A 27,166-nucleotide genomic window follows, 5' to 3' on the forward strand; every position below is an offset into this window, starting at 1 on the left:
ATGAATCTGAAACTGTTGTGGCACATCTTACTAAGCTAAATGATATAGTTGCCCTGTTCACTAATGATGAGAGATCATGTTACTTCTATATACTCAAAATATTTCCGTTCTCATTAAAGGGTGATGCTAAGATATGGTTTAATTCTCTTGATCCTGGTTGTGTGCGTAGTCCCCAGGATATGATTTATTACTTCTCTGCTAAATATTTCCATGCTCATAAGAAACAAGCTGCTTTGAGGGAAATATACAACTTTGTGCAAATTAAAGAAGAGAGTCTCCCACAAGCTTGGGGGAGGCTTCTCAAGTTACGTAATGCTTTGCCTGATCATCCTCTTAAGAAACCTGAAATACTTCATATCTTTTATAATGGACTAACCGATGCTTCCAGAGATTACCTGGATAGTTGTGCTGGTTCTGTTTTCAGGGAAAGAACAGCGGATGAAGCTAAAATTCTATTGAATAATATGTTGACAAATGAAAATAATTGGGCACCTCCTAAGCCAGCTCCTGAGCCAGCTCCTGCTCCAATTACTGAGCCTATTCCTAAACCAACTCTGAAGAAGAGAGGTGTTCTATTTCTTAGTCCCGAAGATATGCAAGAGGAAAAGAAATCTATGAAAGAGAAAGGTATTAAAGCTGAAGACGTTAAGAATTTACCTCATATTTAAGAAATACATGGTCTTAATATACCGCCTATTGAAGAAACATATGATCTCAATTCTTTATTTATTGAAGAACCTCCTGATCCTGATATCCCGACACAGGTAGTAAAGGTAAATTCTCTCTATAGATATGATAAAGCTGAAGTCCCTCCTACTAAAATTGCTAGTCAGTGCTTGGATGAGTTTGATAACTTTATGTTTAAGCAAGTCGACTTCAATGCTTATTTTGGTAGACAATTAAAAGAAAATGCTTATATGATTAGACGCTTGGGTGATTATATGGCTAATATTAAAGGTGAACTTAAACTTGTTAGCAAACATGCTTCTATGGTTACCACACAAGTAGAACAAGTACTTAAGGCTCAAAAAGAAGTGCTTGATGAAATGAATAGTAAGAAAAATGATTATGCTGTTAGAGTGGCTACTAGAACTGGTAGAATGACTCAGGAACCTTTGTATCCTGAAGGCCACCCTAAGAGAATCGAGCAAGATTCTCAGAGAAATAATATTGATGTTCCTAGTTCTTCTAAAAGGAAGAAAAAGAAAAATGATAGAACTGTGCAAACTTTTAGTGAACCTATTGCTGAACCACCTGATAATCCAAATGATATATCTATGTCTGATGCTGAAACACAATCTGGTAATGAACATGAACCTAATGAAAATATTAATGATGATGTTCATGATGATGCTCAACCTAGTAATGACAATGATGTAGAAATTGAACCTGCTATTGATCTTGATAACCCACAATCAAAGAGTCAACATTATGATAAAAGAGACTTTGTTGCTAGGAAACATGGTAAAGAAAGGGAACCTTGGGTTCAGAAACCCATGCCTTTTCCTCCAAAACCATCCAAGAAAAAGGATGATGAGGATTTTGAGCGCTTTGCTGAAATGATTAGGCCTATCTTTTTGCGTATGCGACTAACTGATGTGCTCAAAACAAATCCTTATGCTAAATATATGAAGGATATCATTACTAATAGAAGAAAGATACCGGAAGCTGAGATTTCCACCATGCTTGCTAATTATACTTTTAAGGTGGAATATCAAAGAAACTTGGAGATCCCGGAGTACCTACTATACCTTGCTCCATTAAAAGAAATTATATTAAAACTGCTTTATGTGATATTGGAGCCGGTGTTAGTGTTATGCCTCTCTCTTTATATCATAGACTTGACTTGAATAAGCTGACACCTACCGAAATATCTTTGCAAATGGCTGATAAATCAACTGCTATACCTGTCGGTATTTGTGAGGATGTGCATGTTGTGGTTGCAAACATTACTATTTTAACGGACTTTGTTATTCTTGATATTCCCGAGGATGATAGTATGTCTATTATTCTTGGAAGACCTTTTCTTAATACTGCAGGGGTTGTTATTGATTGCAACAAAGGCAATGTCACTTTTCATGTTAATGGTAATGATCATACGGTACACTTTCCGAGGAAACAACCTCAAGTTCATAGTACCAATTCTATCGGAAAAATTCCATCGATTATAATGGGAGGTTTTGAATTTCCTCTTCCTACTGTCAAGAAGAAATATGATATACTTATTATTGGGGATGTGCATATCCCCGTTGAGGTAACTTAGTGGTATTCGAAATTTCTCCGGTTTCATGATTATCGGAATGAGTTTGTTAACAAGACATGATCAACCTTGTTAGTGGATTCTTTTTGATGAGCATGAGATGGATGAAACTAGAAGCACAAACTTTTGTACCCTCTCTATACTTTCTGTTAATTAGTAGAAATAAAGTAAAAATAGTATTTTCTGTTTGTTTCCTGACTTATCCGTGCAATATAAAAATATCCCGAAAATAAACGTCCTCAGAATGACATGCCAATTTAATATGATTTTTTTGGGAATATTTGAGGATTTACTATGCAAAAATTACCACGGGAGGAGCTGCCACCTGGCCACGAGGGTGGTGGGCGCCCCCCCCCCTCTAGGGCGCGCCCCCTGCCTCGTGGGCCGACGGTGGCCCTCCTCCACTTATCCCAGCACCCATCTTCTTCCTCTGTCTCACACAAACCCGAAAAACCAACTCAAGCACGAGTTCCAGCCACTTTTGTTGTGATTTTCGATCTCCTTGCTCAAAGCACCTCTCGCAAAACTGCTTGGGGAGATTGTTCCTTGGTATGTGACTCCTCCATTGGTCCAATTAGTTTTTGTTCTAGTGCTTTATTCATTGCAAATTTGTGCTGCATAGGTGACCATGTTCTTGAGCTTGCATGTCAAATGTATATGGTTCTAAGTATTTCTAATGCTTGATATAGGCTCTAGGCACTTGAAGGAGTAGTTGCTATCAGTTTTATTGAAGTTGGTTCACTTTTGTTTGAAGTTACTAAAAATTTCAGAATTTTTCAGAGAAAAACAATATGCTTAGGAAGATGTTCCAAGGTGGTTCCTCTAAGAAGAAAGGACCCAGGATTGCTATGCGCGATGCTGACGAGGATCCACCAAGAGACGCTCCAGTACGGCCTTGCGAATGGCCGTCGGAAAATTTTATGGACCGTGCGGGAATTAAAGAAGAATTCAAAGCATATTTGTGCAATGCCGGTGTTGAGGGTTTTGAGGCTAACAAATGCCCCCAGTATCACGATCTCACAAGTTCATTTGTGAGGAGGTTTGAGTATTCATCTTCGCGTAATTCTCCTTCAGTCATGTTTGATCTCTATGACAAATCTTATACCATGGACTTAGAGGATTTCACTTCTGCTTGCAAACTTCCATCATGGGGTAGTGTTAGGGATCCCCCTAAATATGAATTCAGAAACTTTCTTGCTAGTATAACTGTGGGGGAATCTAGAGATATAACGCAGGCTACCATAGGGAGCATTCACTTTCCTGCTATACATTATTTTGCTCTCTTCATCGGTAGATGCATAAATGCTAAGGATGAAGCATGTCACATGTGTGTCACTGATCTTAGCATTCTTAGGAGTGCTGTGTTAGGAGACCAATCTTATCATATGAGAGCCATTGTAGCTCGTAGGTTACATCATAATAGACATAATGGAGATTTCTTTGGAGGAATTTATGCAACCCACTTAGCTCATTTTCTTGAGATAGACATTCGTGAGGGTGATACGGAGTTGCCTCCTGCATATTTAGATTATAACTCTATGGCTTTGCACCAGTTTGTCGAGAGGCCTGAATCACCTCTCTTATACCGTTTAATTTTTGATAAACGACGTGTTTTCCGTATTACTCTCCCTGCTCCTGCCTTGTTTGATTCACAGACAAAAAGAAGATATGTTATTACCAGAGAGGAGGCAGAAGAGTACGAGAGGAGAGCGGAGGTAGCTCGACTCCACGCTGCAGCTCAGCAGGCGATAACCGCTGCACATCAGTACGACCCCAACAACTATTATTATGGATATCAGCCAGGCCAGCCGTGGCCATAAACCAACTTAGGCCAAAAGCCTAAGCTTGGGGGAGTACGTATTTCTCACCGACATTACATTTATGTTCACACACACTCATTGCTAGATGTCGGTGCTCATACTTTTTCACTGTAATATCCATGCTAGTTTATTTCCTTTTACCTGCTTTCTTCTTGTGTGTTTGTTAAACCTTAAGAAAAACAAAAAAAAATTAGTTGTAGCTTTTAATTAATTTACTTTCCATGCTTGTAGTAGTAATTAAAAAGAAAACCCCAAAATATTTCATGTTCTTCTTTTGCTTGTTGGGAGCTTTCCCGTATAAATAGTTTTATTTCTTTTCTTTGGGGGTCAGTAGGAGAAGACCATGATTAAATTGTTGAAGTGGCTCTTATATGCATTATTGTTGATTTAACCCAAAGCCCATATTGCCTTGTCTTCTCCTATTTATTGAATGCTCGCAGATTCCAGCTTAGTCCAATGCATGTACACTCTTATTATTATTCACACCGCTCGGTCGTGCAAGTGAAAGGCAATTATGATGATATATGATGGACTGACTGAGATGAGAAAAGCTGGTATAAACTCGACCTCTTTTGTTTTTGTAAATATGATGAGTCCCTCGTTCTTGATTCAGCTTATTATGAATAAACATGTTTGCAATGACAATTAGAGATCGTAGTTGCTTGTACCATGCTTGATTAGCTATGAGTTATAATGATTTACCTTGTGTGCCAACATGCTATTGAGATGGTTATGATGTGGTATGATGGGGTGGTATCCTCCTTTGAATGATTTAAGTGACTTGACTTGGCACATGTTCACGCATGTAGTTGAAACAAATCAACATAGCCTTCACGATATTTATGTTCATGGTGGATTATATCCTACTCATGCTTGCATCCAATGTTTATTAATTTTAATGCATGTACATGGCTGTTGTCGCTCTCTAGTTGGTCGCTTCCCAGTCTTTTGCTAGCCTTCACTTGTACTAAGCGGGAATACTACTTGTGCATCCAATCCCTTAAACCCCAAAGTTATTCCAGATGAGTCCACTATACCTTCCTATATGCGGTATATACCTGCTGTTCCAAGTAAATTTGTATGTGTCAAACTCTAAACCTTCAAATAAACATTCTGTTTTGTATGCTCGAATAGCTCATGTATCAACCAAGGTTGTCCTTATCTTCCGCGTTAGGCGGGTTATTCTCAAGAGGAGTGGACTCCGCTCCTCACTCACGAGAAAATGGCTGGTCACCAGGATGCCCAATCCCATGCTTTATGCAAACTAAATCAAAATTAATTCCAAACAAAACTCCCCCTGGGACCTGATGTATGTTGGAGGCACTCATTGTTTCGAGCAAGCCATGGATTGATGTTTGTTGGTGGAGGGGGAGTATAAACTTTACCATTCTGTTTGGGAACCGCCTATAATGTGTTTAGCATGGAAGATATCGCCATCTCTTAGATGTTACATTGATAATGAAAGTATACCGCTCAAAATACAATTTATCTCTATTGCAAAACCGAGCTCTGGCACCTCTACAAATCCCTGCTTCCCTCTGCGAAGGGCCTATCCATTTACTTTTATGTTGAGTCATCACCCTCTTACTAAAAAGCACTAGCTGGAGAGCACAACTGTCATTTGCATTCATCACTATTACTCTATGTTGGGTGTGACTATGATTGGATCTCTTTTACCATGAATTACAATGTCTAGTCAGTCCTTGATCTTTAAAGCTGCTCTGCATTTATGTTTTGCGGTCTCAGAAAGGACTAGCGAGATACCATCTTGTTATATCATATTATGATTGTTTTGAGAAAGTGTTGTCATCCGAGATTTATTATTATGACTTGCTACTTGATTATGCTATTGATATGAGTAATTATGAGACCTGAGAATTATTGCAAATGTGGTTAGTTATGATCTATGCTGAAAACTTGAATGATGGCTTGACATAGTTACAGCAACAAGAGCAAACAGAGTTTGTAAAAGTTTTTCTTTCTTTCTTTCAGTTTGTCAACTGAATTGCTTGAGGACAAGCAAGGGTTTAAGCTTGGGGGAGTTGATACGTCTCCATCGTATCTACTTTTCCAAACACTTTTGCCCTTGTTTTGGACTCTAACTTGTATGATTTGAATGGAACTAACCTAGACTGACGCTGTTTTCAGCAGAATTGCCATGGTGTTGTTTTATGTGCAGAAAACAAATATTCTCGGAATGACCTGAAACTCCACGGAACATCTTAGAAAAAATAATAAAAAATCCTCTCCAAAGATGAAGACCAGGGGGCCCACACCCTTCTCACGAGGGTGGGGGGCGCCCCCCTAGGGCGCGCCCCCTACCTCGTGGGCCCCCTGGATGCCCTCCGACGCCAACTCCAACTCTATATATTCACTTTCGGAGAGAGAGAAATCAGGGAGAAGAAATCAACACGCTTTACGATACGGAGCCGCCACCAAGCCTTAAAACCTCTGGGGAGGGCTGATCTGGAGTCCGTTCGGGGCTCCGGAGAGGGGGATTCGTCACCGTCGTCATCATCAACCATCCTCCATCACCAATTTCATGATGCTCACCGCCGTGCATGAGTAATTCTATCGTAGGCTTGCTGGACGGTGATGGGTTGGATGAGATTTATCATGTAATCGAGTTAGTTTTGTTAGGGTTTGATCCCTAGTATCCATTATGTTCTGAGATTGATGTTGCTATGACTTTGCTATGCTTAATGCTTGTCACTAGGGCCTGAGTGCCATGATTTCAGATCTGAACCTATTATGTTTTCATGAATATATGTGAGTTCTTGATCCTATCTTGCAAGTCTATAGTCACCTACTATGTGTTATGATCCGGCAACCCCGAAGTGACAATAATCGGGACCACTCCCGGTGATGACCATAGTTTGAGGAGTTCATGTATTCACTATGTGCTAATGCTTTGTTCCGGTTCTCTATTAAAAGGAGGCCTTAATATCCCTAAGTTTCCAATAGGACCCACCTGCCACGAGAGGGTAGGACAAAAGATGTCATGCAAGTTCTTTTCCATAAGCATGTATGACTATATACGGAATACATGCCTACATTACATTGATGAATTGGAGCTAGTTCTGTGTCACCCTAGGTTATGACTGTTACATGATGAACCGCATCCGGCATAATTATCCATCATTGATCCGGTGCCTACGAGTTTTCCATATACTGTTTTACGCTTATTTACTTTCCCGCTGCTACTGTTACAATCACTACAAAATACCAAAACATTACTTTTGCCGTCTTTACTTTTGTTACCGCTACCACCACTATCATATTACTTTGCTACTAAACACTTTGCTGCAGATACTAAGTTTCCAGGTGTGGTTGAATTGAAAACTCGGCTGCTAATACTTGAGAATATTCTTTGGCTCCCCTTGTGTCGAATCAATAAATTTGGGTTGAATACTCTACCCTCGAAAGTTGTTGTGATCCCCTATACTTGTGGGTTGCCGTGGCATGAGTGGAGGTTTGAAGGTACATCCAATAAGTCCGAGCGCTCCTCAATGCGAAGGTCCATAGAGCCAATCTTCAATGTCGGTCATCCATCCAATAGGTGCAACATGTAGACAAGAAGAAGGAGACAACAGTGAAAGAATGACCCATCCAATATGCGTATTTGAGGATGGCTCAAAGGGAAGGAGTTCACCTTTAGGAGACTGGCGCAAAAGTTGGTGTTGCACATCGTGTATGCCTTCGCATGACCAAGTTGTCGCATAATGGCACCGCCTTGTGAATCCTTCAAAATGAAAGAACATGACAAACACTCGGAAAAACAAATGAGGTTAGCGGAAGTGCAAAACCTATCATTCGTGTGGTAAAATACCCAACAAGTGGATGCATCATGCTCATCATAAGAAAGGACAAGCGAGCATTTCATAGTATTGGGGCATATGATTCGAGAACAACCAAATACAATAGGCTCAATCAAGTAAGCATGCATCAGAAGTAAAGTGTCCAAGTCTCCAAGATCAATAATCGTAGATGCAACAATTGGAGGCAAGCGACAATGAATAAGATGTATCATGTGAGAGGCATGAATATATATGTCATCAACCCAAGAAAGCGAGTAAGAAAGGAACATGGGTGATGCAACAAAGCAAGCAATCAAGTGGTTTGAGCTAGTAGTGCGAAGATGCACCATACTAGAGGGAATCATGTCAAGCATGTCATGTGTGCAAATGGTGGTCATGAATAATGCACAAGACATATCACAAGCATGAAGGCAATATATGAGCAAAATATCATCAATGTATTGGCGAGAGGCCATATGTAAATAGCAATGGTACATCATGACTCTCCCAACACAACAAGTATCAATAGCATGAGGCACATGATAAACATGGCAATGGCAACAAGGATCTCCACCAAGCATGCAAATACACATATGAGTAGCATAATGGTGAATCATGGGTAGACGCAAGCAAGGATCACAATTTCATGGCAAAGGCATAGAAGCAAGCATAGCATGCAAAGTGAACACGGTAAAATGAGCATGAAGCGACAAGCGGTATATAGCCCATAGCCATGTGAAAGCCAAGTGAAAGAGATGCGCGTAGTCATTGCGCGAAGAGAGCGGTGGGAAGGATAGTTCACGGGATCCCAAGTCATCTTTGCTCTCAAGAGCTCGTTTCGTCAACTCATGAGATTGAGAGGTTGACGAGTATACGTGAGTACCTACACAAAACAAAGACAAAGGGAAAATTGTGTGTGTGTGGTATATGTACGCATCATCCATCATGATGCGCACATGCAAGTGTTGGTTAGCACAAAATAGCCAATGCTCAAATAAATGAGATGAGTGATATAGAAACATGTCATCCATCATGATTGGTTTGTTGTTATGTATAGCATAATGGAGACTCAAATTGTGTAATGCATCACAAGAAATATGTAGAGCATTGTTATTCATGGAATGCATACGGTGAAGCAATTATGAGAATCATGCAAAGTATGGAATGCATCAAAATCTCCTAATATGTATGAGGAAACTATGGGGGTCTCCTCATGATCATTAATGGAAACATCACACAGAGAATATTGACAACATCCAAAACAATGCATATTTGGAACAATGTGATCATGGCATAGCATAGTAGATGAATTGCACAAATCATGTAAAGGAAGCATGGAAATATCATCACATGAAAAACAAAAGCCAATGACCATCATCTCATCATCTATGACATGAGTGAAAATGGGATTGATTTTAATGGGGCATGCATAGTTACTATGCTGAGATTGAAATGATGCAATATGTGAGATCTCACTCATAGCATATGACAAGTTCGAAGGATTATCAAGCATGATGTGACCAATATAATTTTCACATGATATCCTATGGAGCATAGCATCACAACTAGGCAAATCAACATGCTCATCATCATATTCATCATAGATAGGTAAGTCATGACATGAAGAAGTCGCACTAGCATGAAGCATGGGAATAGGTGGATCAACATCATGCAAGCAATCATTTGTGAAATAGTCCACTAGTGGGACAAGAGAAGCACCATCACCTATGTTACCTTTGGAGCATCGCTCATGTGTTGTAGGTGAGGTGTCGAAGACCAAGTCATGGTCATCTTCATATTGATGGAACCATGTGGGGGGGTGCATCTTCTTCCACCATGGCCATCGTTGTCTCCATTGAAGATATGGACTTGTCGAGGATAGGCATGTCGTCATGTAGGATACCTAGCACCGAAGAAGAAAACACACTCGGAGTAGAGGTTAAGTCGTTAGGAATCATAGTGGCCTCACATGCTGTGTCAACTACCTCACTCACTAAGTGTGGTGGCTCACTCACTCCCTCTTGGATGCTCTCAAGTGTGGGGCTAGTGGTGGTAACACTCATCCTCTCATAGGAAATGCACTCAATGTCACAAATGGTGGAGTCACTCGTATCACTCATGGTGGGGTGGCTCTCCTCACATGGGAATTGGGGCATCTCTTTATATGTGGTGTCGGAGAGATGTTTGTGCAAATGTCTCCATGCTCAATCATGTCGTAGTTGTAGCCGTGGATGAAGGCCGAAGATGGCACATCATCAATCTCCTCTAAGACCAAAGATAAGGTCTCATGTGCGGTCTCGTAGCTTGACTCGGAGTATGAGTCCAATATGGGCGCCGTCTTCATGTTGTTGAAGAGGTTCATGCTCGTCGCCGTGGTCGAATGGGATGGCCCTTGCTCGACCTTCTTGTCACCGTCTTGTTGTTGGAGGCCCATATGATGTGGCACCTCGTAGCTCGTCTCCATGACCGAAGGGAATTTTCCGTGCTCGGCCGTCTTCCTTGAGGGGCTTTCGAAGATGGAAGTGTCTCCCTCGCTCGTAGGTGGTCGCCTTGTAGTTGAAGATGTCGATGTAGGCGAACTCATGGGGAGTAGGCGAAGATGTCGTACGTCCAAAGGCGAAGATGCCTTGATAGCACTTGGCGAAGATGCCGAAGTGGTTGGTGTAGCCGTAGCTCCGTCTTGGTGGTGCTTGTCTCGCGATCTTCTCTTTTGCTCTCGAAGCTTGGCCTTGGCGTGAAGTAGGGCTTGTTGGGACTTGTAGTTTTGCGCTTGGTGAGCATCGTCATGATGATGTTGGCGTTGTCGCACTTGATATCGTAGTAGATGTCGTTCGTCGTCGTCGTGCACAAGATGCTTGAAGGTGACTTGCCCTTCATGATGATGTGTATCACGAAGGTGATGGTGGTCGCCATGGAGATGTGGACGTGGACGACTTGCGCTTGCATCATTTTTGCGCTCCGAAGACTTGTGACTTGCTCGTCGCTGCCTTGAGGATGATGAAGGGGAAGAAGACTTGATCAAGGCCCGAATTTCCTCCATCCTTGCATCTTGATCCTCCTTTTGTGTGGAAAGCTTGTTGTCGATGTAGTCCCTTTTCCTCTCTTCGGAGTGGCGAATGTCAATGGAGAGGTTCTTGATGCGCTCTCTCAATCTTGATTGTGCACTTTGCATTTGTCGTTGTAGGTCAAAGATTGACGCTTTGGTGATGTAGTTGTTCACGCCATCGTTGTTGTGGAAGACCGGAGATGAAATGCCTTGCCTATCCATCACAATACTCAAGCAAATATGAGTGGGAGAAAGAGAAGAACGAATACCAAATGTACCTTGACCGAAGTTGAAAGTGGATCAATGATCACTCCAATGTGGAACAAGGAAATAGCACAATTGGTACCAATTCTTGTCGGTTTCTCACACCTACACAAGTTAGGCTTATAGTGGAGCTCGGTGAGGATAGTGGAACAAAAAAATTGATGCAAAATGTTAGCAAGAGTCAATAATGTTGAAAGAGATTCACAAATTCACAAGTGAAACAAGTAGACCAATAGCAATATGGGTGGCACACAGAAACACACACACGGATAGATAAAATGGGGTCGTGCAACCAAGGAATGAGCACAAAATGTGGAATCCACGGAAAACGCTCGTGTTGCACAACTCAAGAGAGACGCTAGCACGATTGCTCTATAGGCGGATACGACACTTGTGCACAACCTATAAGATGCAAAATGGATAACTTTCTATCCCAGGTATGCTATGTATGTATGGTTCCCAGTGTTTCTCACAAGGTGATCCAAGATGATCTTATATGCAAGTTGGTATGATGCTATGGTTATTGCTTACGAGCTCTTTGTTCACTCTTTTGCTTAAAAGCTTATTCTTTTTTTGAGTGGCCACTTTTGCACGATGCACAAACCAAGATAGCAATTGTATATATGCGGGAACAAACTTGAGGCACAAGAGATGATATGATGATACCAATATGATATGGTATGTATGCAATGTATGGTGTAGATCACTAATGTGCACAAGTAACATTGCCGACAATACTCAAATGGCTAGTCTCAATAGGCAAGTGACGCAAAATGGGCTAGGGGTTATCAATGCAATGGCAAGGGAATATACAATGGAGGGATACTACGATACCAAGATGATACGGAGGTTACCGTCCTTGGCGATGATGAGTGGCGGTGATCTTGATGGAGATACCAAGATGATGGAGACTCGTCCCTAAGTAGCCGAAACACCTTAGGAAACGGAAAAACCGCGAACTCAAAATCTCAAATGTCAAATGTCCAAATGGTGGTAGCGGGAAAGCGGTGGTGGTTGCGGAAGCTCAATGGGATTGCGGAAATGCAATGATGTATTATGCGAGTAGGCAATGCGGAAGTGGAGGTTAAGGTGATGGACTATACACGGTGTTGGCGTTGGAAGCACGGTCCCTAAGTAGCCGAAACACCTTAAGAGACACAACTCACAACTCAAACAAAATTTGGTTATGTTGGATGGCGGGAGTGTAAAGTAGGCAAAACTATGCGAAATTTATGGTGGTGGTGGTTGATGAAGAAGCAACCGTCCCTAAGTAGCCTAGACACCTTAGGACACTCAATTCAATCCTCAAGCAACCACTAATGTGATGGGGAACAAAACTGGTTAGGTTGCGGAAGTCGATGGTGATGTAGCGGATGATGTGGTGGAAGCCCTAGGGAAGATGCCAAAATTCACAAAATTTGATGGAGTCAAATGGTTTTGGTGGTATTTTTGTTGGAAGGGGGATGTCAAGAGCTTTTCAACGAGCTAAAGAACGTCAAAATCGGAGTTCGGATGAATTAGTTATAGCCGAAACAAAATTTGAGCGAAATCAGTTTTTACAGGTTACGGACGTCCGGACAAGGTCGGATGTCCGGGCGGGCTCGGAAATCCGTAAATTCGGCTCGAGTTAGGGGTTCCGGTCGTCCGGAAAAGGTCGGACGTCCGGTCGGTCCAGGGGCTCCGGATGTTCGTAAAGGGCCGGTCGTCCGGTGGGTCGGGGTCAACGCAAGATGCGAGATGCGAGATCCAAGGCGCGATTTTGGGCACAAAATGATGATTTTGGGGTCAAAATTGATGAGATTTCGTGGATGGAAAGTGGGAAAAATTGGGGAGATGCTAGATCCACTTGAAACCAAGCAAATCTATGGATCAAATCCAACAAAACTTCATCAAACTAACGAATCACAAAAAAATTTGGGGCTATTTTTGATGGGGATTTTCGAAATTGGGGAAGAACACAACAAAATTAGGCTAGAAAACACAACGAGGAGGCTCCAAAATCGTGATCAACGTGGCTCTGTGCCACGCCCTCGATGCGGCTATATCTCCCACGTGTCGAAGCACGACTTAGAGGCATAACCGCATTGAAAGCAATGTCGCAAGTGAGGTAATCTTCACACAACTCATGTAATACAATAGGAGAAAAAGATACATAGTTGGCTTACAATCGCCACTTCACACAATTACATAAATAAAGCATTACATCAACCAGCTACAATCAAGACCCGACTACGGAGCCAAAATAAAAGAAGACTACCCCAAATGCTACACAGATCCCCGATCGTCCCGACTGGGCTCCACTACTGATCAACTAGAATGAAACAACACAAAGGACAAGATCTTCATCGAGCTCCTCCTTGAGCTTGGTTGCGTCATCTGCACGGACTCATCGGGACCTGCAAGCTGATTTTGGAAGTATCTGTGAGTCACGGGGACTCAGCAATCTCACACCCTCGCGATCAAGACTATTTAAGCTTATGGGTAGGGTAAAAGGTATGAGGTGGAGCTGCAGCAAGCGACTAGCATATTTGGTGGCTAACATACGCAAATGAGAGCGAGAAGAGAAGGCAAAAGCACGGTCGAACAACTATGATCAAGAAGTGATCCTAGAACAACCTACGTCAAGCATTACTCCAACACCGTGTTCACTTCCCGGACTCCACCGGAAAGAGACCATCACGGTTACACACGCGGTTGATGCATTTTAATTAAGGTCAACTTCAGGTTTTCTACAACCGGACATTAACAAATTCCCATCTGCCAATAACCGCGGGCACGACTTTCGAAAGGTCAAAACCCTGCAGGGGTGTCCCAACTTAGCCCATGACAAGCTCTCGCGGTCAACGAAGGATATTCCTTCTAGCGGGAAGACCCGATCAGACTCGGAATCCCGGTTACAAGACATTTCAACAATGGTAAAACAAGTCCAGCAACACCGCCCGAATGTGCCGACAAATCCCGATAGGAGCTGCACATATCTCTTTCTCAGGGCACACTCAGATTGTCTTAGGTACGGGTAGGCCAGCCCAGAGTTGCCCCTGGTGGCCACCAGCAGCTGACAGGTTGGACCAACACTCAGAGGAGCACTGGCCCGGGGGTTTAAAATAATGATGACCCTTGGGCGCGCGACCCCCAAGGGAAAAGAAAAGGCTAGGTGGCGAATGGTAAAACCAATGTTGGGCATTGCTGGAAGAGTTTTATTCAAAGCGAACTGTCAAGGGGTTCCCATTATTACCCAACCGCGTAAGGAACGCAAAATCCGGGAACATAACACCGATATGACGGAAACTAGGGCGGCAAGAGTGGAACAAAACACCAGGCATAAGGCCGAGCCTTCCACCCTTTACCAAGTATATAGATGCATTAATTAAATAAGAGATATTGTGATATCCCAACAAGTAAACATGTTCCAACGAGGAACAACATCTCCATGTTCCAACAAGGAACAAACTTCAATCTTCACCTACAACTAACAACGCTATAAGAGGGGCTGAGCAAAGCGGTAACATAGCCAAACAACGGTTTGCTAGGACAAGGTGGGTTAGAGGCTTGGTTCGATAATATAGGAGGCATGATAAGCAAGTGGTAGGTATCGCAGCATAGGCATAGCAAAAGAGCGAGCATCTAGCAAAGCAAAGATAGAAGTGATTTCGAGGGTATGATCATGTTGCCTGAAATCCCGCAAGGAAGAAGAACGGGTCCATGAAGAAGACAAATGGACGTAGACGAACGGGTCCTCACAAACGCGACGTTATCAGAACCAACTCGAAGAAGCAAACACCGGGAAGAAGCACACAACATAGTAAACAACCAACACATGAACATGATATGATATGCGGGATGCGGTATGCGATGCATATGCATGATTTGACAAGGAATGATTGAACCTGGCCTCAACATGAAAATCCAAGTGTGCCACTGGAAAGGTGAGGTGATCTCGGTTGAAAACGATATAAAGAACACCGGAATCGGATGCACGGTTTGGAAATGGCAAGCAAAACAAATATGGCACCGGTCTGCGATAAATAGCAAGTAGCCATCTAAATGCAACAAGACAAACATGCTACAACACTCAAACATGGCAACAAACTACATGGCAAAGATCCACTCATGATGCTTGACAAAAGATGAACACTGAGCTACGGCCCATTCATCCATTAACAGGTTCAAACAAGCATGGCAAAAGTGCAATTGGTAAACATGTCTCAGACTTAGTGAAATTAACACTTGTCTGGAATTTCAGATCAGGTAGCATACTTTGGAGCATGAAATCTATATGCTACAGGAACTTAACATGGCAAAGCAAGGCATGGCATGGAGATACTCAAATAGCTTAACAAAAGTCCCTTAGTGACCTTGAGCCAAAAGGGATCGGAAAATACAATTGCAAGCATGTGAACATGGCAAAAACATAATCAGATCACGAACTTAGTGAAAAACTGGAACATGCAAATCAGACATCAAGTAGGCATGTTTACGAGCTCGATTCACTCACTACAGAGCAAGGCATGACAATCTAAGCATACACCCATCAAGAATACACATTATACAAGCTAGACATGGCAAGAACAACAACATAGCATGCACGGATAAACAACAACATCCTCGGCAAAATTACTAACAAGTAGACAATCTGCCCAGATTCACGAAATAGCAAAAGTAGAGCTCGGTTGACTCAAGCTAGGGTACTTCATAATTGCAAACAAAGACATGGATGGATAGAGCACTACAAGATTAACAAATCATCCTTAATGATCATCCTCAAAAAAGGCACGGATCACTAGGAAACAACATGAACATATGGCATATTGATAAAAACAGATCAAGGACGGTGAAATTCTAAGTCCCTGAAATCAGCATTAACGAATGCACTACTTTGCAAGCTTGAGCTAGTTACCACACATATCAAAAAAAATACATGGATAGCACCTCTGGTAAGATGGCATGGCATATAACAAAACACATGTAGAGCTCAGGGCATATCATGCACACATTAATCATGGAAAAAATGACAAATAGCTATTTGATGCAGCAGATCTGACAATTAACTCAAATAGCTCTCTTTCAATAGCATTTCGGTCATCAAGATGAGCTCAAATGAAAATGATGCAATGAGGTGAAATGATGTACTCTCTGAGACGAACATTTTGATATGCTACATGCACGAAACGGAGCTACGGATGCAAAGTTACGACATGATGAACATGGGCATTTGAAACTAGAAATTTCGGGGACTTAGTTAAAATCGCAGACAACAAAAATATGGTGAGAGTTGGATACTAAAGTGTGCTCAGGGCGAGGCTTAGCAGGACGCTCACCAAGTGGGCTCGGCCCAGGACGATGGAGGACGAGGCGGGCCGGAGGTGGGGTTGCTGGGCCAGGGAGGCTGGGCTGGACCGCGGGTGGAGCGGGCCGGACGCGGGGCCCACGCGGGGGTCGTCGGCGTCCTCGCGCTCTGCCGACGTAGAGGACGTAGGGCGGCGGCAGCGGCGGTTGCCCGGCCGAATCTCGCCGGATCCGGCCCGGAGCTGCGAGCTGGCGACGGCGGAAAGCGGATCCAGGCATGGCGCCCCCGGATCCGGCGACTACGAGGCCGGACGGCGACCGGAGCGGCGTCGCGCGAAGAGCAGGCGAGGCGGCGGCGCGCTAGGTTGGCGGCGCGCCCGGCGAGGCAACGGAGGCTGTCGGCAACGCTCGGCAAGGTCGGCTCGGTCGGCTCCGGCGAGCTGCTGGCCGGCGGCGGCCGAAGACGAAGCCGGCGCGGAACTCCGGTAACGCGGGGACGGCGGCGGAGGCACGGGCCTCCTCGGGCTCGGCGCGGCCCGGGGCGGGTCCGATTCGGGCCTCACGGGCCGGCGGCGAAGTGGGGCGGCGCGGGTGCTGACGTGGCGTGATCTGATTGGACGAGGGGCGGAGGCGGACATGTCCCGCGGCGGAGTGGACATGTCCGGCGCGCGGAGGAGGAAGATCTAGGATTAGACCGCGAATTTCGGAGGGGATCACATATTTATAGGTAGAGGGAGCTAGGAGAGTCCAAAGGAGGTGCGGTTTTCGGTCACGTGATCGTGATCGAACGACCGAGATGATGGAGAGGTCTTAGGTGGGTTTTGGGCCAAAATGGTAGGGTGTTGGGCTGCAACACACACGAGGCCTTTTCGGTCCCTCGGTTAACCGTTGGAGTATCAAACGAAGTCCAAATGGTACGAAACTTGACAGGCGGTCTACCGGTAGTAAACCAAGGCTTCTTGGCAAGTCTCGGTCCAATCCGGAAATGTTTAACCCCCACACACGAAAAGAAGGTAGAAATGACCACCGGAGGAGATAGGAGCGCCGGAATGCAAAACGGACAACGAGGAAAATGCTCGGATGCATGAGACGAACATGTATGCAAATGAAATACACATGATGACATGATATGCAATGCATGACACGCAAGCAATGACAAGGCAACAACAACGAATAACTGGACGACACCTGGCACATCGGTCACGGGGCGTCACACTCTGACACCAAGATGATGTAGGGTGGAATCCTAATTGGCCGATCTTTCACGAAAAGAGCGGATCCCGCGAAGAACACGAGGAACACCAGGGGAAAAGGGGGGAACACAAGAGAAAACACTAAACCAACACGTAAGTCACACATGTTCTAGATCCTCGAGTACATAAGGAAAGATACACGATCCACGGACAACTAAGGACGATACAAGGGTAGCCGGTCTTCTCCGTGAGGAGGTCTTGAGTTCTTCCCTAAAAGGGGTCTTGAATCCGCTTGGGGGATCTTCTCCGGTGGAGGCTCGAATCTCCGAGGAGAAGGTGCCCAAGTGGATGAGCAAAGCTCTCACACAAAATATGAGCTAATCCTTTGCTAACTCTAACTAGAAGGAGGTGGAAGAGTATATATAGTCTAGGGACACAAAGGGGTAAGTGGGGGATACATGGGCCTCGGGCCCGATCTCTATGCACACACAGGCGCCGGTTGTCCGACAGGTACCAGACGTCCGGTGGCTTGCGAGGCTCCGGTCGTCCGGTACTTGTCGGACATCCGGCGTTTTAGCCCGGTTGAGGTGGCATCGGATTTTCGGGGGCGGTCGGACGTCCGGACGCTGGAGTGTGTCGGACGTCCGGGACTTGTCGGACATCCGCTCATTTGGCTCGGGTGCAGGATCGTCGGTCGTCCGGTCCGGGTCGGTCGTCCGGTGGGTCTTCAGGCGTCGGACATCCGGTCCCGGCCGGTCGTCCGGTGGCTGGAGCTTCTTCCGTAGCCCTTCTTCTTGTTCCTCGTGCTTGGTGTCCTCGCCTTCTGGTCCATGGGCTTCCTCTTGGTTCCTGGACATGTATAGCACACAAGTTTGAGGTAGTAGCCATGTCTCACATGTGGAAAGTGAAAGTTCGGAGAGGAGCGAGTTCACCTTGTGTCCAATGGTGTATAGTCGAGGTCCCATCTTATGTATCCTTGGGGCTTGGAGAATAGTCGGAGTGTACATGGGATGAACGTGGGATGCTCCGCATCACTTCTAGAGTAGACAGCACATGGTTGAGCAACAGATATGAGAACAATTTTAGAGCAGTTAACTTCAGAGCTATGTGTTACCTCAAATTTCACATATAGCCAGCAAATTACATCACTAGATTACACCAAGGAAAATCTGTAGCTATTCATTGCAAAACTCCAAAGAAACAGAGCACAAACACAACAGCCCAAAATTTGCTTGCAGTGAAGGTCCTGCAGCCAGTTCACTGAAGAAACAAAAATCATTTCTTTCACTTCCAGGCGCACGCTCACTTCATTGTCAGGCTATGATGAGCTCGTTTGTGAGGCGGGCGTCAACGATGAGGAGCTTAGTAGGATGATCGGCGGCATCGAGCGGAGAAGCACAACATGGAGACGACGACCCTGGGCGGACGAGCCGGTGGTGAGGCAGAGGAGAAGGTGCTGCTGGAGGAGACGACGTAGGGGTGAAGGATTCGATGGGCAAGCGTCGGGGCGAAGGAGATGGCGGGGCTGCCGGTGAGAAGTGAGGCGGTGGCGGGTCGAGAGGAGATCGTATGTATCAGGAGCACCCGCTTGATTTACAATGCCTGTGTGATAGGCCCAATTTGTTAGTTTGCGTAATACGAGGATTTGAGTGGTGCGTTGGTAGTTAGCTTATAAGTTGCGATTTTGTGAAAAATTTCCTTAAAAGCTGGTGTAAACTATTATAAGTGTCCCTAAAGATTGTGTTGTGTGCAATTCACTCGGGAAAAAAAATCTCGTTGCTCTTTTTTTTTTAGAACATCTCATTGTCCTTCCTACGAAGCCTTTCTTTTCTCTCAGGCTTTATATAATGGGAGGTGCTTAAAAAGATGATTAAAAAAATAAATCGAGTTTTTTCTGAAGCACCGGTACCTATTTCTATAGAAGAGACGCTTAGTTAAGCGTCTACCCTGTATAAAGAAACACTGATGCTTAAGGAAAGTCTGGTTTATTTTTCTAAGCATCTTTCTAAGCATCCTCCGATTGTATAAGGCCTCACTGACCCTCGCCTTCGCCCCAAAACCCTTGTTCCCCTTCCTTCTCCAGCGGCGGCGGCAAAGGCGGAGGCGGAGGATCGAAGATGATCATCCCGGTTCGCTGCTTCACCTGCGGCAAGGTAAACTCCCATCACCCCTCCATCCACAACACCCTCATGTACCCTTTCTCCTCCTCCCTTCCGGCGTTCTCCGGTGCCTCTCGTTCTTGCGTCTCCGGCATAGCCTGCTTGGCCTCTTTTCGCTAGGGGTTTCTTCGATTCGCCGCTCTCTCGTGCTCCCGTCGGCCACCCTTTAAGGACGCACGCCGCGGCTTAGGGCACATCGCCTCTTAGGGTATCCGCACTCTTCTTCTAGGTTTATGTGGTGGTATGCTTCAAGATTTTCTCATCGATACTCTCGAATAATCAAGTGATGTTTTATCGTATATAGTCGCTAGCTGTTTGTACCCAAGATTCAACACTAGGGTGTAGTTGTTGTGCGGCACAACAATTTTTACTGAGAAGTATTCCATTTAAACTTCTGTGAACAGCTCTGCATGTTTTTTCTTATCTACATATTCATATAATGCATCGGGAGAACTCCTTGCCTTTTATCTAAAGAAAGAGATCAGCTCACAAGTTCAATTTGTATGCTTGGACAGGTGATCGGGAACAAGTGGGACCACTACCTCGATCTTCTCCAGGCCGACTACACTGAGGGGTAAGCATTTATGCATCCTGGTTCCTGTGCTGCGGTTTGATTGTGCATATTGTACTGGCTCTGCCTTTGATCCTGTTTTGGTGGATGAGGCCTTCAGGGAGCCTGCATTTGCAATGTCGGCTTCTTTTCGTTTTTAGCTACAATGGAACATGTTTCACTTCTATGTGAGGAAGTTATGCACATAAGTGTGATACACTAGTATGCTGTATATCTTGTGACGTACATGGTGCACCACCGAACACCGTAGCAGACCTGATCCATAATGAATGAGCACTGAAAACTGGCTGTGTCATGCATCTTTTGATGCATTTGGGGTCCCTTACTAGTGTGGTGCTTCCCTGTTTTAGATGTTTCGTAAGCCTTGTACTTGCCATTTCACTGAACTGTCACTTTGACTGGGATGTGTGGAGCAGTTAGAATTATGCCAGTGTTAAACCAAATGGCTAAGTCTGGATGATAGTTGCTATGTTTACATCCTATGACGTGTTTTTCCCTGTGTTCAAAATTTACGTAACTAGGTACTTAAGAGTATGGCGGTGTACTAATCTTTGTAGTCTTTGCCAAAAAAAATAAAATTCACCTTTTTAGCCATGTGCACACTCATACTCTGCATGCTGTGTCGTAATGTTATGTTGGAATAATATTGTGTATCTAGTAAATGGACGCTAGAAAGACGAAAAAATAGAAGCTCATGATGAACTGTAAATTTTATTGCATGAGATTGTATTATATTTTATTGTCTGACTTAGCGAGGTACATGGAGTATAGTAAAAAATGTCATCAGATTAGCCATATGTACTTGTCCCTTACTCTGCATACCGGTTGACAATGAAATGATGTTATTGTGTAATGGTATGCTGTTTCTTGGTAATGAACACTATAATGACAAGACAAATGTTCATGGTGTAAAATTGTAAATTATATTACATACATATTGGAGTTACCAACTTATTGGAGTCTACCGTTGAGTGTGGCTGTCTGGCTGGGGTGCTTGGTTTCTGAAATGTTGGAATCTTTGCTGCTTTGTGTTCCACCTGGACATTTGTGTCTATGTTTTTCTTCCCCATGCTTAAGGCCCAGATAATCACTATTGACACTTAATCTATGTATATCCCAATTGGTACTTATTTGTCAATACAGTTCCTGGAAAATAGAGGAGCATCTTTATCCTACCTATTTTATACTTTTCCAGAGATTAGAATTATTAGAAGGGACATTGGTTATGGTTTATTAGATAATTTTTATTGTTAATATTGTATATCATGTTTAAAACTGATATTCCAATCTTTCTGCTGTTGTATGTTGTTAGGGATGCTCTGGATGCCTTGGGCTTGGTTCGCTACTGCTGCCGCCGTATGCTCATGACCCATGTTGACCTCATTGAGAAGTTGCTCAACTACAACAGTAAGTTGATGCTGTTATGTAACTTTGTAAGCTATATTCTGCTTCCTTTGTTATTTCTTTTGGAACTGACACTTGTTCATTTCAGCCCTGGAGAAGACGGAGACAAGTTGAAGTTAATTGAACCCATTCTGCCTCGAAGCCTTTGTTCCTTTGTACTTTTCAAGATGCAGTTTCTTATGTCAGTGCTTAGGAGGTGCAAAATGCGAGGTCCTGAAATGAAGTTGGTTTGTTCATGAATCTCCAAGGACTGTTAGTGTGACCATGCGTTTCTACTAGTAATAGAGTATTAACCAACAAGTCTATGCATTCTCCAGTTTCAAACTTATTAAGCTCCAAGCGTTGAACATGTTATTCCTGTGCTTTCTGTTGGATCTTGTTGGTTGTGGGCACCCATGGGTATCTTAACATTGAATCGTCACTAGTGATATGCATTGAACTTCCACATGTACCTTCATGCTTGATATTTGTTTGTTTTCTATTCCTCTGATGATATCGATGTATCTAAAATCAAGATAGATAACTATTGCGGTTTTGAGCACATGCAAACAATGCTCATCGATGATTTGTTTGTGACTGCTGTTAAATTGAATTATCATCCATTCATCCACTTGTTGACCTAGGTGGTAATCATATTGCAAGGGTGTCATTCCCATCGGTGTTGACCTATAGTGCAATCATCGTACTATTCATTGATGCATGCATAATTGCACATGCTTCTCTTAGCGAAGCCTCGTTGTATGGTAGAGATGCTCTGTTTTCGATGGTCGTGCTTGTTTATGGTGATGCTGCATCCATAACATGTTCTCGTAGGCCTAATCATACAATCCACCTCTATCATTTCCGTTGACCTGCGAATTCCGTGGAACATCCCCAGGGATTAAGATTAAGTTCACGCTGCTTAGCACAATCATGAAGTTTTATTTAGTGTACATGTATTTCTGTAATAGGCGTTTAAACCGGGTAGTTCAATCAGAGACATACACATCAATTTGAAAAATCCCTGAAAAATAAGTTTGAAAAAGCATCTACAGTTAGTTCTCACCATAACGGATGCATAATTTATTCTAGAACCAGAATTCTCCATCGATGGGTATTGTTTGGATGGGCAGTATTTTTCTTGGGATCTTATGTGTTCATTTCAAATTTCAGTAAATTCGGAACACTTGATAGAAATACCCACATCCAAACAAGGGTTGTTTGCATGAGTAGTATTTTTTTTTGTTGCGAAGTTGTAATTCTATAGTTCCCTCCCACCCAGTATCATAGAAACTTCAAACTGGAATGTATACAATTTTCTCCTTTGGTCCTTGGAGGAGAATGGTACAGATGTTGTAACAAATCCATGAATGACTAGCTAGATGAAACATGAAAACTGTACAACCACCCTACTAACTAACTAGAAAGAGAAAACTCAACTCAACATATATACACATAAACGAAAGAATCAAAAGAATTCCTGATGATCTACACGAAAATCCGTGCACTCCCGCCATGGTTGGAGCCTCCGTCTTCAGTCAAGCTGGACGACCGGCTCCACCTCCCCTTCATGTACTCCTCCAGCGACATGTTGCCGGCGATGAAGTCGACGGCGCAACCCATGGAGGCGGAGTCGTCGTCATCCTCCTCGTCACCCCCGTCGAGCAGAGCGAGCTTGATGTACGACTGGATGTCGTTCTTGTCCGGCGAAGCAGCCGCACTGTAATAATCTTCGTCGCCGTGGTTGTCGTCGCAGGCGTTGGGCACGCCTAGCTGCGACCTCGCCCACTGGACGGCGTCGCTGTCGCCGTCGAGCAGCTTCAGGACCTGAACAAGTTCAGACGGTACCATGTGTTGTGAGCAGCTAACGATCGATCGATCGAACAAGACGACCAAGTAAAATGGAGATGGCGATAGTAAATCTTACGTTTGCCATGCTAGGCCGGCCTTGCGGTGCTCGACGGATGCAGAGTGCAGCCGCGAGGGCCATTCTCTCCATCTCGCCGGCGTTGTCGCCGTCCGTCGGAAGGCTCGGATCGACGAGCTCTGTCAGCTTGCCACCTTGCACGGCGGAATTCGCCTGCCCAGCACAAATTAGATTAAAGCACCATTCACGATTGTTCCACTTCTTGATGATTAAGAATTTAAGATGCTGTAAGATAAGATACTTACCCACATCACTATGCTCTCCTGGCCCTTGGGGCCACCGGAGCTCACCGGCTTCCTCCCGGAGACGAGCTCCAGAAGGACCACCCCGAAAGCGTACACATCCATCTTGTCGCTGACCTTGCCGTGCATGAAGTACTCAGGGGCCAAGTACCCGAAGGTGCCGGCTAAGTCGTCGCCGGTGACCTGCGCCGCCGCGTCCGCCGCCCACAGCGCGAGGCCGAAGTCGCACAGCTTGGGTTCGCAATCCTGGGAGATGAGGATGTTGGAGGACTTGACGTCCCTGTGAACCACCGGACGCTTGGTGTGGCCGCCGCCGTGGAGATAATTGAGGGCGCGCGCGACTCCCACGGCCACCTTGAATCTCTCCGGCCAATCTAACCTTGAGCCCTTGCATTCTTTCTCACCGTGCAAGATCTCCTCCAGGCTGCCTCTGCGCATGTAGTCGTAGACCAGCATGAGCTTGCCGCGCTCGGCGCAGAACCCGACGAGGGCCATGGCGTTCTTGTGGTGGACGGAGCTGATGATGCCGATCTCCGCGGAGAACTCCTTCATCACCTCCGCTGAAGATTTCAAGACCTTCACCGCCAGCTCCTTGCCGTCTTCGCCACGGCCATTGTAAACATGGCTCGCACCACCTTTCCCCACTACCCGCTCTGCTCGAGAAAGTGGGTTCAACGTCAGCAGAAGCATAAGAAGATCGGCTGCGAATGACATTCAGAACTGACAATGAAATGTTGCATGGTGTACGTACCTGGGGAGAAGTCAGAGGTGATCCTCGCAAGATCACCGTAACTGAACATGGTGTACATTGACGAGTACTTGTCTCTGATCGAGACCAGCTCCGCTGCTTCCTCGGTCACCGGAGACGGCGGCTCTGTCAAATCGCTTTTTGATTGAGAGGTCGCCTGGTAATCGGAAGTTTTGACTGAACTGGCTGGCGATAGCAGTGAGCACCGGCTTGGAAGCCGCATTGCCCACTCAACCACAGACATCTCCGAACACTCCGGCGAGGCAGGCATGATGTCCTTCCTTCGCAATGGCCACCCGGCAGCCACCTCCGGCAGTTCCCGCCTGTGACATGTCACCGGAGTTGGTGGTGCTGCCGCTACCTTTGGCGAGACGGGGGCGCTCATCGACATTGACATGTTCCGCTGCAAGGACCGGCGATGGCCGATGGATGAGTCATCCTTAGTTTTCTCCCCAATCGTCGCCGCTGCGTCGAGTATCTTCCGGTAGATTCTTCGTGGTGTCTCCGCCACCAGAGAATAGTTTCTTCGGGGTGACACTGCAGCATAATTTGAACGTCATCAGCCAATTTGAAAATTCGTACCCCCCAAAAAAGGCGCAGAAGAAACTTTATGGGCAGCATACTTGTAGTGCAGCAGTGGTTGATCTCCTCCTGTATTGCGTTCCCATGGTACACAACGGCGCCATTGCTGACCGCAAGAACCGTGCAGCTCTGCGGGATCCTCTTGGCGCAGTACTTGGCCACAACGGTGGCAGACAATCTGATGATATGATAGATAAGAAAACAATGTAACCATTTGCTTGCAACATGCGAATCGATGGATGAAACACCAGAATGTGATGTGCAGGAGCAGGAGTGGTTATATGTACCCGAGATGCCTAGAGTTCTTGGTGATCCCGAGGATGAGTTGCGCGGCGCCGTAGGAGACGGCCTCGTTTACCAAAGCCCTCTTGACGGATGATCCATGGCAGACCCTGAGCTCCAGGCTGATCTGATGGGGAGAGAAGGCGGTGAGGAAGCAATTCTCCGGCCAAAGAGGCAGCAAGCAAGAAGAGAGGGGCAGGTACCTCGTTGAGATTGCAGAAGCCGTCGTACGCGCCGAGCACGGAGGCCAGCGAATCGGCGGCTCTGCTCCTCTCATCCGGCCCGAACCCGTCGGCGGCTCCGGCGGTCGTGACGTGGAGGGCGACAACGCGGTCGCCGGCGGCGGCGGCCTTGGCCAGCGCCCAGGTGAGCAGCTCCCTCCCGGCCGCGTCCCTCCGAACCGCCACCAGCAGCGTCCTCCCTCCCCAGCCGCGCGCTGGCACTCCCACCGGCGGCGGCGCGCACCGGGTCCTCGACGATCTGTGCTTCATGCTGCCGACGCCTGATCAAGAAGCAAGCACGCCACACGGACACAGGTCACCGAATTGCCCTGCTGCCGAATCTCGAGCCGACCCGTTTGCTCTGCTTCAGTTTGTTGGATGGATCGGAGACGGAGGGAGAAGGACGGTGGGTGTTGCGTTATATGGTGGTGGCGCCATGCCCATGCGGATGCGGGTAGGCTGCGCTTGCCGTCGCCGTGGCATCCAAGCTGGCTGCGCGGGCGGCGATTCTTTTAAAAGCGGGAGTAGAGACTTGAGTTTTACTAACAGTGACGGAGGCAAGATTTTGCATCCGCGGGAGCCATCCGTGGTGCGTGGCGTGCGATTGCATCCACCCGCGCCGCCGTGGATTTACTACCTGTGCGCAGCCATTCTCTTCTACCACTTCTATACTACTTCTATGGGCCACGGTGTTGACTAGACTAGCGGTTGGGGCACTTTGTCCTCAATTCCAGCAACAAAACGATGTAATACGTCTTCCATTATGGGATGGAGAAAGTATTTTGATATGTTTATAGAATGCAATATTGGGATCTTTGAATTACTTTTGACGGGAAAAGGCAGAAGTTCTGCCATTGCATTATAGATCGGAAAGAATTACAGAGTTATAGAGAAAGGTGAACTGAAGTTCTAGAGAATCATGATCAGATAGGGGCTGACCACCCCACTACACACAACAACTACTCCCGAGCTGCCTCCTGCAGGAGGCCAATCTCATCCTTCACAAGCTGCAAAATGGTTGGGACCTGCGCATTTGTCGCCTGGAAAACGCGACGGTTCCGCTCCTTCCAAATGTTCCAGGCAATGTACACAGCAAAGCGGACCTGCTTGTGGCGCGCATCCTTGGGAACACCGGTGTTGATTTTGCGCCACCAAGAGCGGATGGAGGTTGCACCCAGTGCAATTTCAGCAACTCGCAAGTGCAAGCTTCGGGCAGCAACCCATAGCTCTTGAGCATAGGGGCAAGTAAGTAGGAGATGCAGTGCTGTTTCCGGAGCCTGGTCACAAAGCGGGCATTCCGGGCTGTGAGGCCACCCACGACGATCGAGCCTGTCGGCAGTCCAATTCCGATTTTGCAGTAGCAGCCATGTGTAAAACTGCACTTT

At 45.6% G+C, this 27,166-nt stretch overlaps 2 protein-coding genes across 2 annotated transcripts; one reads left to right on the forward strand and one right to left on the reverse strand.

Moving 5' to 3' along the window:
* Window positions 1-19,604: 19,604 nt before the first annotated feature.
* Window positions 19,605-22,362, forward strand: LOC123102857 (DNA-directed RNA polymerases I, II, and III subunit RPABC5). Its single transcript, XM_044524317.1, has 4 exons — window positions 19,605-19,819; window positions 20,341-20,399; window positions 21,709-21,803; window positions 21,889-22,362. The coding sequence occupies exons 1-4, from the start codon at window positions 19,784-19,786 to the stop codon at window positions 21,912-21,914; spliced, it is 216 nt and encodes a 71-aa protein (XP_044380252.1). The 5' UTR covers window positions 19,605-19,783; the 3' UTR covers window positions 21,915-22,362.
* A 258-nt stretch (window positions 22,363-22,620) lies between these two features.
* Window positions 22,621-26,346, reverse strand: LOC123102856 (probable receptor-like serine/threonine-protein kinase At5g57670). The gene is made up of 7 exons (XM_044524316.1): window positions 25,764-26,346; window positions 25,566-25,687; window positions 25,320-25,456; window positions 24,700-25,233; window positions 23,952-24,601; window positions 23,707-23,859; window positions 22,621-23,606 (listed from the first exon to the last, which is right to left on the reverse strand). The coding sequence occupies exons 1-7, from the start codon at window positions 26,049-26,051 to the stop codon at window positions 23,268-23,270; spliced, it is 2,223 nt and encodes a 740-aa protein (XP_044380251.1). The 5' UTR covers window positions 26,052-26,346; the 3' UTR covers window positions 22,621-23,267.
* Window positions 26,347-27,166: the final 820 nt, after the last annotated feature.

This window comes from Triticum aestivum, chromosome 5A (genome assembly GCF_018294505.1).
Source record: "Triticum aestivum cultivar Chinese Spring chromosome 5A, IWGSC CS RefSeq v2.1, whole genome shotgun sequence".
Taxonomy (NCBI): Eukaryota; Viridiplantae; Streptophyta; class Magnoliopsida; order Poales; family Poaceae; genus Triticum; species Triticum aestivum.